Source organism: Mizuhopecten yessoensis, unplaced genomic scaffold (genome assembly GCF_002113885.1).
Source record: "Mizuhopecten yessoensis strain PY_sf001 unplaced genomic scaffold, ASM211388v2 scaffold9109, whole genome shotgun sequence".
Lineage (NCBI taxonomy): Eukaryota > Metazoa > Mollusca > Bivalvia > Pectinida > Pectinidae > Mizuhopecten > Mizuhopecten yessoensis.
Genome location: NW_018407883.1, coordinates 142,784 through 158,718, shown reverse-complemented (window position 1 = coordinate 158,718; position 15,935 = coordinate 142,784). Strand labels below are relative to the sequence as shown.

The window sequence follows — 15,935 nt, the reverse complement described above, 5'->3', positions numbered from 1 at the left end:
TCGATAACCGCCATTATCCGACCATAATTTGTGGAGTTATTTCCCTTGGTTTCATTAATGCGATGCATGCGTTCCATGATGTTGTATTGCACTCATTGATCTACCAGTTTTGTTGAATGATTTCTCTTTTAATATCAATTACTCACAAATACTTCATATATTTCAATCATACAAACAACTGCTCATTCAATGTGTGACGGGCGTATTATGTACCGCTCGCGGTAACCTTGTTTTTACCTGAGACCAATCAAACAGCTATCTTTGTGCTTTCAATTTTGTTATGACATGTTCCAGGGGTGCAGAGAGCAAAAGTGAGCGTTACCCCTGGATATCGAGGATGACCTGACCTAAACATAATTAGATACTTATATACATGCATGTTAGAAAATATTTTCCCATCGTCTGGGTTTAATAGGAGGTTAAGGAGTAGGTTTTGACTGTCAGTGTATTAAGGTAAGGGAGTAGGTTTTGACTGTCAGTATATAAAGGTAAGGGAGTAGGTTTTGACTGTCAGTGTATAAAGGTAAGGGAGTAGGTTTTGACTGTCAGTATATAAAGGTAAGGGAGTAGGTTTTGACCGTCAGTGTATAAAGGTAAGGGAGTAGGTTTGACTGTCAGTGTATAAAGGTAAGGGAGTTAGTTTGACTGTCAGTGTATAAAGGTAAGGGAGTAGGTTTGACTGTCAGTGTATAATGGTAAGGGAGTTAGTTTGACTGTCAGTGTATAAAGGTAAAGGAGTAGGTTTGTTGTCAGTGTATAAAGGTAAGGGAGTAGGTTTGACTGTCAGTGTATACAGGTAAGGGAGTAGGTTTGACTGTCAGTGTATAAAGGTAAGGGAGTAGGTTTGACTGTCAGTGTATAAAGGTAAGGGAGTAGGTTTGACTGTCAGTGTATAAAGGTAAGGGAGTAGGTTTGACTGTCAGTGTATAAAGGTAAGGGAGTAGGTTTGACTGTCAGTGTATAAAGGTAAGGGAGTAGGTTTGACTGTCAGTGTATAAAGGTAAGGGAGTAGGTTTGACTGTCAGTGTATAAAGGTAAGGGAGTAGGTTTGACTGTCAGTGTATAAAGGTAAGGGAGTAGGTTTGACTGTCAGTGTATAAAGGTAAGGGAGTAGGTTTGACTGTCAGTGTATAAAGGTAAGGGAGTAGGTTTGACTGTCAGTGTATAAAGGTAAGGGAGTAGGTTTGACTGTCAGTGTATAAAGGTAAGGGAGTAGGTTTGACTGTCAGTGTATAAAGGTAAGGGAGTAGGTTTGACTGTCAGTGTATAAAGGTAAGGGAGTAGGTTTGACTGTCAGTGTATAAAGGTAAGGGAGTAGGTTTGACTGTCAGTGTATAAAGGTAAGGGAGTAGGTTTGACTGTCAGTGTATAAAGGTAAGGGAGTAGGTTTGACTGTCAGTGTATAAAGGTAAGGGAGTAGGTTTGACTGTCAGTGTATAAAGGTAAGGGAGTAGGTTTGACTGTCAGTGTATAAAGGTAAGGGAGTAGGTTTGACTGTCAGTGTATAAAGGTAAGGGAGTAGGTTTGACTGTCAGTGTATAAAGGTAAGGGAGTAGGTTTGACTGTCAGTGTATAAAGGTAAGGGAGTAGGTTTGACTGTCAGTGTATAAAGGTAAGGGAGTAGGTTTGACTGTCAGTGTATAAAGGTAAGGGAGTAGGTTTGACTGTCAGTGTATAAAGGTAAGGGAGTAGGTTTGACTGTCAGTGTATAAAGGTAAGGGAGTAGGTTTGACTGTCAGTGTATAAAGGTAAGGGAGTAGGTTTGACTGTCAGTGTATAAAGGTAAGGGAGTAGGTTTGACTGTCAGTGTATAAAGGTAAGGGAGTAGGTTTGACTGTCAGTGTATAAAGGTAAGGGAGTAGGTTTGACTGTCAGTGTATAAAGGTAAGGGAGTAGGTTTGACTGTCAGTGTATAAAGGTAAGGGAGTAGGTTTGACTGTCAGTGTATAAAGGTAAGGGAGTAGGTTTGACTGTCAGTGTATAAAGGTAAGGGAGTAGGTTTGACTGTCAGTGTATAAAGGTAAGGGAGTAGGTTTGACTGTCAGTGTATAAAGGTAAGGGAGTAGGTTTGACTGTCAGTGTATAAAGGTAAGGGAGTAGGTTTGACTGTCAGTGTATAAAGGTAAGGGAGTAGGTTTGACTGTCAGTGTATAAAGGTAAGGGAGTAGGTTTGACTGTCAGTGTATAAAGGTAAGGGAGTAGGTTTGACTGTCAGTGTATAAAGGTAAGGGAGTAGGTTTGACTGTCAGTGTATAAAGGTAAGGGAGTAGGTTTGACTGTCAGTGTATAAAGGTAAGGGAGTAGGTTTGACTGTCAGTGTATAAAGGTAAGGGAGTAGGTTTGACTGTCAGTGTATAAAGGTAAGGGAGTAGGTTTGACTGTCAGTGTATAAAGGTAAGGGAGTAGGTTTGACTGTCAGTGTATAAAGGTAAGGGAGTAGGTTTGACTGTCAGTGTATAAAGGTAAGGGAGTAGGTTTGACTGTCAGTGTATAAAGGTAAGGGAGTAGGTTTGACTGTCAGTGTATAAAGGTAAGGGAGTAGGTTTGACTGTCAGTGTATAAAGGTAAGGGAGTAGGTTTGACTGTCAGTGTATAAAGGTAAGGGAGTAGGTTTGACTGTCAGTGTATAAAGGTAAGGGAGTAGGTTTGACTGTCAGTGTATAAAGGTAAGGGAGTAGGTTTGACTGTCAGTGTATAAAGGTAAGGTAGTAGGTTTGACTGTCAGTGTATAAAGGTAAGGGAGTAGGTTTGACTGTCAGTGTCTGTACAGATGCTTGTTACCGTCACTATGTTGTAATGTAGACCAGGCTACTGTCTAGTATAGTGTTAAACATGTTGTGACACAGCACAATAATTTACCTCATCACCTGCTTATTGCTATACACCAATTATAGGTTTTACCTGCTTTGTTCTTGATGACAACCTGAATTATATTGAACTATACATGTACACGACTTAGGTACAGAATATGTCCGGTTTGTGTCGGGATACATGTATAAGTGCTATATCGGTACTATCAAGTTTGTTGAGTCCAGGCTATCTATGGTATATACGTGGATATTATACAAAGTAAATATAAAAAAAAGAATCCCAATCTTTATTTCAAGAGCTATTTAATTCCATCTCATCTTCATATCCACATTGCTGTCCAGTTTAACTCTTCAGTAATCCTGTGTTAAAAAACACTTGTCATAAACATTTGTGGGTGAATTTATTTCAGCATCAAAATTAAATACCAAAAATATTGATCAATTATGATTATTTTTGGGGAATATTTTTAAATCTATGAAGTCGCAATCTGCTGGACCAAGGTGACAACGCCTTACAGTTTTTGTGTGAGGAAAGAAATAGTAAACAAAAAAGACATTAATACAGTATTTGTAGTTTCATTTCAGGTGCGTTATGAATAGAAAGAGAGAGAAAAAGAAAAGAATTTCATGTTCTGTATCATAATTTCCAGAATTTTAATGACACTTTATTTTGTTACAGTTTTAAGTATGGGTCTGATGACGATAACAGCAGTATTACATCTGGGTCTGGGTTCGGAGCCCACAGCAGTCCTCCGTCTGTATCCCAGAATACATCACAACAACTCCCAATCCTCACACAGGCTAGTTTGGACCCTTTTGTCACAGAACTAAAGGGACTACACGACAGCAATGCACTGCTACATGAAACCCTGCATTGTCTCATCAAGGACTTCAAAGTCTACAGGGTGAGTGATTAGGGTGTTAGAGAAGGTTTGGTAGTTACAGGGTGAGTGATTAGTGTTGTAGGGAAGGTTTGGTAGTTGCAGGCTGAGTGATTAGGGTTGTAGGGAAGGTTTGGTAGTTGCAGGGTAAGTGATTAGGGTTGTAGAGAAGGTTTGGTAGTTGTAGGCTGAGTGATTAGGGTTGTAGGGAAGGTTTGGTAGTTACAGGGTGAGTGATTAGGGTTGAAGAGAAGGTTTGGTAGTTACAGGGTGAGTGATTAGTGTTGTAGGGAAGGTTCGGTAGTTGCAGGCTGAGTGATTAGGGTTGTAGGGAAGGTTTGGTAGTTACAGGGTGAGTGATGAGGGTTGTAGAGAAGGTTTGGTAGTTACAGGCTGCGTGATTAGTGTTGTAGGGAAGGTTTGGTAGTTGCAGGCTGGGTGATTAGGGTTGTAGAGAAGGTTTGGTAGTTATAGGGTGAGGGATTAGGGTTGTAGAGAAGGTTTGGTAGTTCCAGGCTGAGTGATGAGGGTTGTAGAGAAGGTTTGGTAGTTGCAGGGTAAGTGATTAGGGTTGTCGAGAAGGTTTGGTAGTTACAGGCTGAGTGATAAGGGTTGTAGGGAAGGTTTGGTAGTTGCAGGTTAAGTGATTAGGGTTGTAGAGAAGGTTTGGTAGTTGTAGGTTGAGTGATTAGGGTTGTAGAGAAGGTTTGGTAGTTGCAGGCTTAGTGATTAGGGTTGTAGAGAAGGTTTGGTAGTTATAGGCTGAGTGATTGGGGTTGTAGAGAAGGTTTGGTAGTTCCAGCCTGAATGATTAGGGTTGTAGAGAAGGTTTGGTAGTTACAGGCTGCGTGATTAGTGTTGTAGGGAAGGTTTGGTAGTTGCAGGCTGGGTGATTAGGGTTGTAGAGAAGGTTTGGTAGTTATAGGGTGAGGGATTAGGGTTGTAGAGAAGGTTTGGTAGTTCCAGCCTGAATGATTAGGGTTGTAGAGAAGGTTTGGTAGTTGCAGGGTAAGTGATTAGGGTTGTCGAGAAGGTTTGGTAGTTACAGGCTGAGTGATTAGGGTGTTAGAGAAGGTTTGCTAGTTACAGGCTGAGTGATTAGGGTGGTAGAGAAGGTTTGGTAGTTGCAGGCTGAGTGATTAGGGTGGTAGAGAAGGTTTGGTAGTTGCAGGCTGAGTGATTAGGGTGGTAGAGAAGGTTTGGTAGTTACAGGCTGAGTGATAAGGGTTGTAGGGAAGGTTTGGTAGTTGCAGGGTGAGTGATTAGGGTTGTAGAGAAGGGTTGGTAGTTAGAGGGTGAGTGATTAGGGTTGTAGAGAAGGTTTGGTAGTGGCAGGCTATGTTTAAACCGAGTTTGTTCATTAGTTACAGAATAATTTTGAAGACAAGATTGTGAGTTTGATGAAAGAGAGATTAAACATTTGAAGGTTAAATGTAATATTTGAAGGTTACTGTGTAAGTTTTAAGGCTAAAGGGAATTAATATTTAAAGGCTAAAGAGAATGTTTGAAAGTTGCTTTGTGTAAAGTTGAAGGCTACGCTATAAGTTTGAAGGCTATATATAACGTTTGAAGGCTGCTCAAAGTTCAAAGGTTAAACATATTTTTCGAAGGTTACTCTCAGTTTGAAGGCTACTTTGTAAGTTTAAAGACGAAATGTAATATTTGAAGGCTATTGTGTGAGTTTGAAGGCTAAAGAGAATGTTTGAAAGTTACTCTGTGTAAGCTTGAAGGCTAAAGAGAATGTTTGAAGCCCACTGGGTAAGTTTGAAGGCTAAAAAGAATGTTTGAAGGCCACTGTGTAAGTTTGAAGGCTAAAGAGAATGTTTGAAGGCCAATGTGTAAGTTTGAAGGCTAAAGAGAATGTTTGAAGGCCACTGTGTAAGTTTGAAGGCTTAAGAGAATATTTTAAGGCTGCTGTGTAAATTTATAGGCTAAAGGGAGAGAACGTTTGAAGGTTACTTTGTAAGTTTGAAGGCTATAAAGAGAATATTTCAAGGCTACTGTGTAAATTTGAAGGCTAAAGAGAGAGAATGTTTGAAGGTTACTTTATAAGTTTAAAGGGGAAATGTAATATTTGAAGGTTACTCTGTAAGTTTGAAGGCTAAAAGAAGGTTGACAGCCTCATTTGTATATTTGAAGGCTATAAATAATGTTTGAGGGCTATTGTGTAAGTTTGAAGATTACAGAGTAAATTTAAAAACTAAGAAGTAGGATACATGGTAAATTTGAAGTTGACGGGATAAATTAAATGAATACTGAATTAGTTTGAAAGCTACGTGGTAATTTTCAAGGCTACTGGAAAAGTTGAGACTGCTAAGGATACTGGTGCCACTTACAAATACAGCAACTGTGCATTGGAAACTGTTTGTTAGCCTATAGCTTTGATAAATAGACAAAATAAACAAAATATAGTCAGCAACAGTACTAGTGTTTTAAGTGTAAAAATTCAGCTTGCCCAGACCAGGATTCGAACCCTGCACCTCTGATTATTTTACTTATACTCTAACCAACTGAGCTACCTGGCTAGCAAAAGCATCCATATTTAAAACGAAATTAAGGGGAGGTTACTCTACCTATATATAAAACAACAATGAAGTCTCAAGTCATTTACCTGCAGTTGGACAGGAATCCTTCAAGGAGAAATTCTTACCAGAGGAGTATGACATCATAATGTAAAATTTTCCCTCAAAGGTGTTATAACTGCTTTATACTGTAACAAAAACGGGAAAATACGGAATTGTTTTGTTTTTGCAGGTTGATACCCAGTCTGATCTCACTATGGTTAAGACATACCTCGAGGAGGAGCGGTATCGCTCTGAACGACTTGAGGAACAGATGAATGATATGACAGAACTTCATCAGAACGAGGTTACAAATCTACGGCAAGATATCAGCAGCATGGAAGAGAAGATTGAGTACCGACTAGACGAGCGGACGGGTGACCTTCACGAGTCCTTAGAAAACTGTCAAACTAGAGTGAGTTCCTAATAGGCATTAATTATTGTAAAATCATTGAATTCCTTAGATAAATAATTTACCGGAAAGAATATTTGAAAAATCTGTTCTTTATTGTTGATTTTAATAGCATTTTCATTTTGAAAGTCAGAGAATTTTTCATTTACACACCTTGTGTTTCATTGATAATTCATTGGTCTTGAAATGAGGCAATGTAACGTATACTGTGTTTCCACAGGTATCGAAGATGGAACTTCAGCAACAACAGCAGCAGTTGATTTCCATGGAGATGGTTGATAATGTGACATTTCGAACTTTACTTACCAAGTTGATCAATGTTTTGTTAGCTCTTCTGGCCGTGGTACTTGTCTTCGTATCTACAGGAGCCCATCTGGTGGCTCCCTTCCTCACAACCAGGTAAGACATGTTGCATGTGTCGGCCGAATCAAACCCACCTCACGGTTAGGTTTTTAACATATACAGACTGTTAAAAAACCTGGCCTTATTGTATTTATGGCTGTCAAACCTCCCTCATTAGGAGGCAGACTCCCTCATTATGACCAAAATTTAACAATCTACCTTGAAGCTCCTTCAAGCAAGTCCAAACTCACACAAACTCAAAATCTAATTCCGTGTGGTCAAATGATATGATCTCCTAGCTACTGCAGTGTGTGGTGTACTGATCATAGCAGGTGTGTATGAATCAAATAAATGCTCTTCGGAGTTATTTTGATACATAAAAAGGGAAAGATAGATTGAGCAAAGCAGTTTTAGTCACGTTTCACGCACTTTCTCCCTATGTGTACTGACTTTAAAGCATATCATGTCATCACATGAGGTTACTAGATATATGTGGTTATGCATAAATAGTTGTTTGTCTCATGCTAGAATTCTTATTCCATACTTATTAGCAAATTATGCGAAAGTGAATATAACTTGAAATAGAAGTAAATATAACTTGAAATAGAAGTAGTGCTGTATACTGAGATATTTTTGCTGTAGTTTTGATTTTCGCCTTTTTTGCCTTTCCTAATGAGGGCAATTTTATTTTGACAACGAATATTAGTATGGGACATAAACATATACGTGTAGTAAATACCTGTGAATGGCAAAATTATCACTAGGCAAATAGGATTTTGTCAGTAATTGGCGAATATTTGACTGGGCGAAAATTCCTATTTTGAAAACTGTTAAGTCTGGAGATGTTAAATAGAATCAACAAAGTACTTAATTGTCGAAGTTGTGATGAAATTGAAATATGTATATGTCAGTTATACAGTGATATATACATAATTTTATGACTGGTCAGGAAGGTTGAAATAAATAATGACACATTCTGGAAATCCTGGACAGTCCTGCGTTAAAACTTTATTATATACATCTACAGCAGTCTGTTTTGTAGTTTAGAACGGGAGTCTCGACTTCAGGGAGAAAAATAAAAAGACACTGAGAAGACAAATGTGTCAATCATGTCTTAGACTAATTTCCCGAAGTCCCAGGTCACAGGGATAACAATAGCAATGTTAACTGTCAAATTACACAAATATAACCACCGAAGTCCCGGGTCACAGGGATAATAATAGCAATGTTAACTGTCAAATTACACAAATATAACAACCGAAGTCCCAGGTCACAGGGATAACAATAGCTATGTTAACTGTCAAATTACACATATATAACCACCGAAGTCCCGGGACACAGGGATAACAATAGCAATGTTAACTGTCAAATCACACAAATATAACCACCGAAGTCCCAGGTCACGGGGATAACAATAGCAATGTTAACTGTCAAATTATACACATATAACCACCGAAGTCCCGGGTCACAGGGATAATAATAGCAATGTTAACTGTCAAATTACACAAATATAACCACCGAAGTCCCAGGTCACGGGGATAACAATAGCAATGTTAACTGTCAAATTATACACATATAACCACCGAAGTCCCGGGTCACAGGGATAATAATAGCAATGTTAACTGTCAAATTACACAAATACAACCACCGTAGTCCCGGGTCACAGGTATAACAACAGCAATGTTAACTGTCAAATTACACAAATATAACCACCGAAGGCCCGGGTCACAGGGATAACAACAGCAATGTTAACTTTCAAATTACACAAATATAACCACCGAAGTCCCAGGTCACGGGGATAACAATAGCAATGTTAACTGTCAAATTACACAAATACAACCACCGAAGTCCCGGGTCACAGGGTTAACAACAGCAATGTTAACTGTCAAATTACACAAATATAACCCCCGAAGTCCCAGGTCACAGGGATAACAATAGCAATGTTAACTGTCGAATTACACAAATATAACCACCGAAGTCCCGGGTGGCAGGGATAACAATAGCAATGTTAACTGTCAAATCACACAAATATAACCACCGAAGTCCCAGGTCACGGGGATAACAATAGCAATGTTAACTGTCAAATTATACACATATAACCACCGAAGTCCCGGGTCACAGGGATAATAATAGCAATGTTAACTGTCAAATTACACAAATATAACCAGGATGTTTTGTCATAATGTTGAAAGTCGGCGATCGATACTTTGACATGTTTCATAATTACATTTTTTATTTGCAGAGCGAGGATTCTCAGCACCGTTGTTTTGATATTTGCGTTGGTGTTAGTGGGCCAGAATTGGGGAATGATATCAACGACTATATATAACATTTGGAATTATATCGTGGAGTTGTTGCCGCGACGATAACAGCACGTGTATTCTGGTTGTTAGTCTGACCTTCTATATACTGGAAACTGATCAGTATTTGGGATTGGGCGACTGTCGGTGGAAATGACTATTATATTTGACACTTCTCGACACAATACTGGGATATTGTCAGTGCTCGCAATGAACGTTGCTCCATACTTTTCTGGAAAATATTGATGCTTGCATTTGATGTGATGTATTCTTGCCAAGAGAAGATCTGGAATGCGATCTAGATTTCAAAACATTTGTGTGCGTTCTTCAGCAGTAAGTAGCTTGTGTAATGGAGTTAACATAATGTGACATTTTTAAAAGTGTTTCCATCTGGAATTTTACACAGAATTCTGCGGTAGAATTTTACGTAAAGACGTTAAAGATGGATTGAATAATTTGTAAAAGTGATATCCTGGCTTGGATACGATTGATTTGAAATCAGACATTTGGAAAACTTAAGTGTGAATATGGTAAGTTTATAAAGCTCCCTAGCACATAGATTGGAGGACTGGATGGTTGTGCTGTGAGAACATCTCCAGATTTAGTCATGCTCGTGTCATGAGGTTGTGAAGTAAGGCATTACAGAGTGGTCAGTCAGTCGAGACCCTAGACAAGTGATCTAGAGGTCAACCACACTGGTCAAACGAATCTAGTTAAATAGCTGACTACAAAAACTAGCACTTGAGAACAAAATACTGTTCCATCCAGGAATTGTAACAGATGATTTTCGTTTTAAAATGAGAGTTATGTCCCTTGCCAAGCAAGGTTATTGAATAGTTATTGAATTGCTTTGTTGTTGAACTGTATCTCATGAATATTTTAATTTCCACATGCATTGCATGTCCCGTGATATAAGGTGATAGAAAGGCGGAGCGAGTTATATCCGATTAGTTTTAGATGTGTGTCTTTCAATGTGATAAATGTGCTACACAATACAAACGTAATACAGGTTTAATATACAAATACAGTAGAACACTATTCACTCTCAGAAACACCTCTTCTTACTCAAGCTTAAGTCTCACCTTTTCCTTACAAAAATTAAAACACAAATCTATATCATGCATGTGTTACTGTACTTAAATGACTTGTTTAATTTCAGTAATGATTACCATAACTTAAGTATGCATAATCAATACAAGTACCTATCATTAGTATCCCAACATAAAGATTTCACTCGCGGTTACTTCCCTTGACGGCACATTTGCAAGGTCAGTGAGATACCTTCTCTTATTCTGTCTGCTGGTGGATCTGTGAAGCAATCAGACTGAGGATGGGTTTTGGGCATTACACAAGGTACGATCATTCTTTAGGATCCCTGTTCCATTGCGCTGTGGTTTCTCCTATATACAGTAACCTCCCCTTAACTTCAGCTTTAATTGGATATAGATATAACTGTAGCACAGTTTGGCCAGGGCACTTCAGGTGTCCAGGTAACTCAATCAATTAGAGCGAAAGTATAACAATCTGATGTTCAGAGTACGAATCCCGATCTAGCCCCACTCAATATTTGACACTCGGAACAATGCTGTTGATTATATTTTGTTTTATATATCTTTATTATGTCTCTTAAAAGTCTCGCAAGGTATGGTTGTCTTTTCAAAAATGATTTTTCAAAGCTAATGTCATGCCAGAAAAAACAGTGTCCTATCCTACAGTTTTTGACAGTGGTACGGGGATCCTTAAATTGATTTCTCTCTGTAGTAGTTACATTCTGAGGACATTTGGTCCTGTGGTTGAAGCAGCCATGCCAGCAGACTTGTCGGTGGAACAAAACCTCTTTAACCATGAGGAGTCTTTCCCATCTCTTTTTGTTTTATTTGGGGCATCTGGGGGTTCCTTAACCTTTGTGTTTCTCCTGCGACTATCTTGGAGGAGTAAACTAAGAGTTTGCCCGTCTTGCTGGGATTTCAGAGTATCCACTGCAGTACATTCTCTTAATAAAGTTGTGGTAAATATCATTAAAATGAAATTGAGGTTTTCATATTGTAAAACATATTTTCATGATATGGTATTTAACATAACATTATGGACTCGAACCTCCTTTTTCCTTCCTCTGTAGCCCTGCAGTGTCGCCATTGTTTTGAATCGGTGGATAACCATGTCCTATCATGATATATATGTTGGGGCAAGATGATTCTCATCAAAGAAATCTTTTGTTTTGGGATACAAAGTATTAAATATGCATACTAAAATTATGTTAAGGATTACATCATAAACATTTGTTTAACAACGACAAAAATTGATATCTCACAAAAAAACAATCCCGAGATATAATTTCCTTTTCTGATTGGATATTTGATGAATGCCCAGGGGATTCACAACTTCTGTGAAACAAAATTGTATGAATCATTAAAATTGTACAAGGTAAATTAGGCAAAAGTAAAAAACAAAAACAAAACATACACAATGAATTCCTGACATAAAATGTATATATCTTCTAGGCCTTAAAAAATATACCAGCTTTACAGCGGAGTCCTTAGTTAAACGTTCCACCATATTGTATGTGTCAGACAGAAACATTAACATGCTGGAACATCACAATTGAACTTATTTAACTGACACACAATCAAGATTTATAAGGGAAAATCATAATGTTTGGAGAAATTCTGTTTGATATAAACTGAACAATAAGTAATCTGTTAATGTAGAAATACTAGAAAATGTATTGGAGTGTACAGTGCAATAAAAAAAAAATCTGTGTAAATTTAAATTTGAATGAAAATATTCAATTTGTGGTTAAGAGTTTGATTTATAGATGAATAATTGGTATAACTTAAATATTTTTATTCTAAGATTTCATTTGTGATTTTTTATACAAATACAAATGACCTTCAGGGTTTCCAATGTGATAGAAAATGACTATTTCTACAAAACTAAAAAAAAAAAATTGAAGTAGACTAAGTAAGTGTGTATTAATAAAAGTTTGTTGTCTATAGCTATTTATTTCTTCCAGTATATTTGTATAACTTGTATTTAGCTAAACAGTCAAATATCCTGACAAACTGAAGATTGACCTCCTGTTGCATACAATATGTGTATGGAGTGAATCAAAATCTTGACAAACAAATAATAATTGATAGTTCTTTTTCTATTTCTTGGGGCAGTGTACTGTGAATGTTTTGTCATTTTCTGTGTGAATCCTGAGCTTGTCTGAACAGATATAAAGAATGTCTTTTCTTTCATCCTAGAGAGGATTCAGCTAAATACCGAACGAAGAATCTATTTTAAAAATGGATTACTTCATTGAATTGCCAGTTAATTTCCTCCACTTTGCCAATACAAAGTATATATGTCTAAAGTGGAATAAAGCTCGTAACTGAGAGCTGTTGAAGTTAAATTGTTGAGCCCTGGTAATCCAATATTTGGTTTCATCGTTTAGAATATATGCCAAAAATGAATATTGTAGTACCATATGGATTACCTATGCATAGAGTCGATATCTTGCTCATGTGGGGTCTAGAACAGTTACTAGAGAATGGAAAAGCTAATGTCATTTATTTCGGACTGTTTAAAATATGAAATGTTTCTAACTTCCTTCATTTACAGTAGATAGAAGTGGGGAGTTTTTGGACAATTTTGGTTAAGTCATATCGAGGTAGCCATAACTTAAGGTTTTCGTGTCTTGCAATTATTTTTTGGGAATTTTTAATGTGCCCTTTTTCTGTGTATGAAATTTCCAAACGAAGTAACGATCAGATATATATCAGATTTCATATGTATCTACATTACATGTATAATGACATTAAAATAATTTACTTAAAACTACAATAATATCATTTTTATTAACTTCAATAATGTTTTCTTTGTACCATGATTTTGATAGTCCCAGTTTCTATGATTCCTATAACAGAATGGAGATATCATTATTGTATTATTAGCGACGCTGTCCTTCCACGTTCCATGAAAATATTATTTGTCTCTTCTTTTTTTTTTATCTCTGTTTTTCCCAATACGCAGATTACATAATGCATAGTGCACAGCAAAATGTAAAATGTTCAACGGCATTTTAACAAACATTAAAAATAGCAGTCTTTACCCGTACACCTCATCTAAAACATTCTGGAACAGAGCCGATATTTTGTAAAAACAACATATCAGATAAAAACAACCACATCTTTCACTTCACTCTGATGAGAAATAATACATACTTGTGATAAATATTACAATACAATTTTAGTTGGGAAATTTAATTTAGGATAATGCTTTAATGATTTAGCTATGTTTTGTCACCTCATCATTAGATGATATAACCTTATTTGTGCCCAGTGGTTCAAGTTCTGATAATCTTTACGAGCCGAACCATTAACACAAATTTTCAAAACATGATTTTTGAGAAATGTTGGGAAATGTCCAGTATCGGTTGATGAAAGGGATAAGTTAATCAAATATTGGACACCTGGACCGAAATGTAAACCCATGTAAATGTCATTCATGCTCCTATAAATTGGTATGTGTCACCGTAATGTGTTAGCTGTGTTGATCATAAGTTATGAGCTTGCCATGTCATGTGTAATTTGAAGAGATTAATTGAGCTGCAATTTGTTATTTAAAAATCACCCATAACATTGTTTTATGTATGACCTTAGTATTATTGTTAAATTGAGTTAGCTTTTTGTCAGATTCTCAGTACAAAGTATTTAGAAAGGACCATTTCAAATTTAAGTCACGTGTGTCGAAAATAATTCAGTGGATTGTAATACAGCGTACATTTCTGTATGTTGTTTGAGTCACTTTTGTCATTTTTACATCTTTTTTTAACTTTACAATTAACAGATACTTTCATTTATGTCATAAAGTCTTATCTATCTCATGGTTTGAAACATTCATGTTTTTTCCAGAAATTTTATCAAAACATGCTGGTCATTGTTTTTGTGCAACCACAACTAGACTATTTGCATGCAATATTAACATGAAACATGTCCTTGGTCATTTGATAAGCAAGTGTGATCGACTGTTTATTCCCATAGCATCCTAACTTATTATGTGAAAGGTATATTTTGTTTTGTCTTACCTGCTACGAGATCACAGTTGTTCAAAAGCCTGATTATATTAGCTTCATTTTGTACCGACACATATACAACATCAGTCTATCATATTTACAAAAAGAATTTGAAATTCATAACTAATATCACGCGTAGATGATGCAAGATGATGAGCTTGAAGCTAAATATGGAAGAAAACAAAAAACACACTCAAATATTATTTGGAAAATATTTCTAATATATAAAAAGTTGCCTTTGAACATTTTATTCGTCCCTAAGACGGCACATTTTAACTCTTCCAATTCAAAGCTTGGAATAGTCCATTATGAAATTTCAGGGGTGAATGAGTTAACAGATGAAGCTAATCAGGCTACATATATTTATGTATTTATGTATGAATAGTTTTGGCCCAGTGATCTGATCCTGATGGTGTGTGGTTCTCATTAACTTAAAATACTGTTTTTGGTACGTTATGGACTTATCTAATTTTATAGACCAATGTATTTCAAGTTTACATATTCCGTCTTTGCGTATTGCAGAGTTATCTTCTCTTGGGAACAGGTATTGACTGTTACGTCATTGATTTGTGCGAGAAATTTACGTCGTTTTCTCAAAAATTGATGACGTACTCTCACAAACAAGTGACGTAACAATCAATACCTGCTCCCAAGAAAAGATAACTCTGCAATACGCAAAGACGGAATAAGGTGTAACGATTACCTTTAAATCAGTTAATTATCCTGGGGGGTTTTCTGGTGTATAGCTAAATACTACAGTTTTACATCAATTTTCATCAATTTTTATGTTTTGCTGATATATAATTTCCCTGACTATTTTTCCATTAGCTGATTTTCGTGTTTTTCTCGTGTATAACTTAATACTATTTCATCAATTTATTTTCATGTTTTGCTGGTACGAATTTTACTGATTATTTTTTATATCAGCTAATTTTAAATTCGCTTGGGTATAATTTCTCTTGACTAAAATCGAAAACGTAAAATAAGCTAGTCACACGAACACAATAGATTTGTCTGTATGCATGGAATAATGATAGCAATTTGAACATTGAAGTTAGGAAACGTGGATTGTAATTATCTAACATATTTCTTTTACTAAATAAAAGTAAATCTGGACAAAATTAATGTATAACAACATGTTAACTTAATGCATGTTGATCCTGATGATGATGTAGCTTTATCAAAGGATTGAATCTCATGTGGGCATTTCTGGTAATTCCTGTAGACAACTGCTATCATAACAAATATATTTTTTATTTACTTAAGTATTTTTGAAGTAAACAAAGATTGTTTACATTACATGTTTCTCATATTTTGTGACATGAATCATTGTTTACAAAATGGGCCAGCGTCAAAAGCAGAGTTAGGCTTCACTATCTTTACTTTTGCGCGTCATTCGTTCATCATAAGAACAAAGCAATGATAGATTTAAGGTGTTGGAAAATTGGATTTTACAATTATTTTTGAGGCATTGGAATGCTGTGTCTTCTTCTGCTTTACACCTTCACAAGCATATATCAAACTTTATTCCATTTACTTCATTATCATATTTTGAGAATGACTAGTGGAA

At 36.4% G+C, this 15,935-nt stretch overlaps 1 protein-coding gene across 10 annotated transcripts in view; it reads left to right on the top strand.

Annotated features, from left to right (window-relative positions):
* The window catches only part of LOC110457371 (transmembrane and coiled-coil domains protein 1-like), a 100,264-nt gene extending 88,511 nt beyond the window's left edge, over positions 1 to 11,753 (top strand). For all 10 annotated transcript variants that reach the window (XM_021508613.1, XM_021508604.1, XM_021508606.1 and 7 more), the window contains 4 exons: positions 3,490 to 3,715; positions 6,446 to 6,667; positions 6,885 to 7,063; positions 9,249 to 11,753. In XM_021508613.1, the coding sequence (XP_021364288.1) occupies positions 3,490 to 3,715; positions 6,446 to 6,667; positions 6,885 to 7,063; positions 9,249 to 9,375 (754 nt within the window). In that variant the 3' untranslated portion in view covers positions 9,376 to 11,753. The remainder of the gene's footprint in view (positions 1 to 3,489; positions 3,716 to 6,445; positions 6,668 to 6,884; positions 7,064 to 9,248) is intronic.
* Positions 11,754 to 15,935: the final 4,182 nt, after the last annotated feature.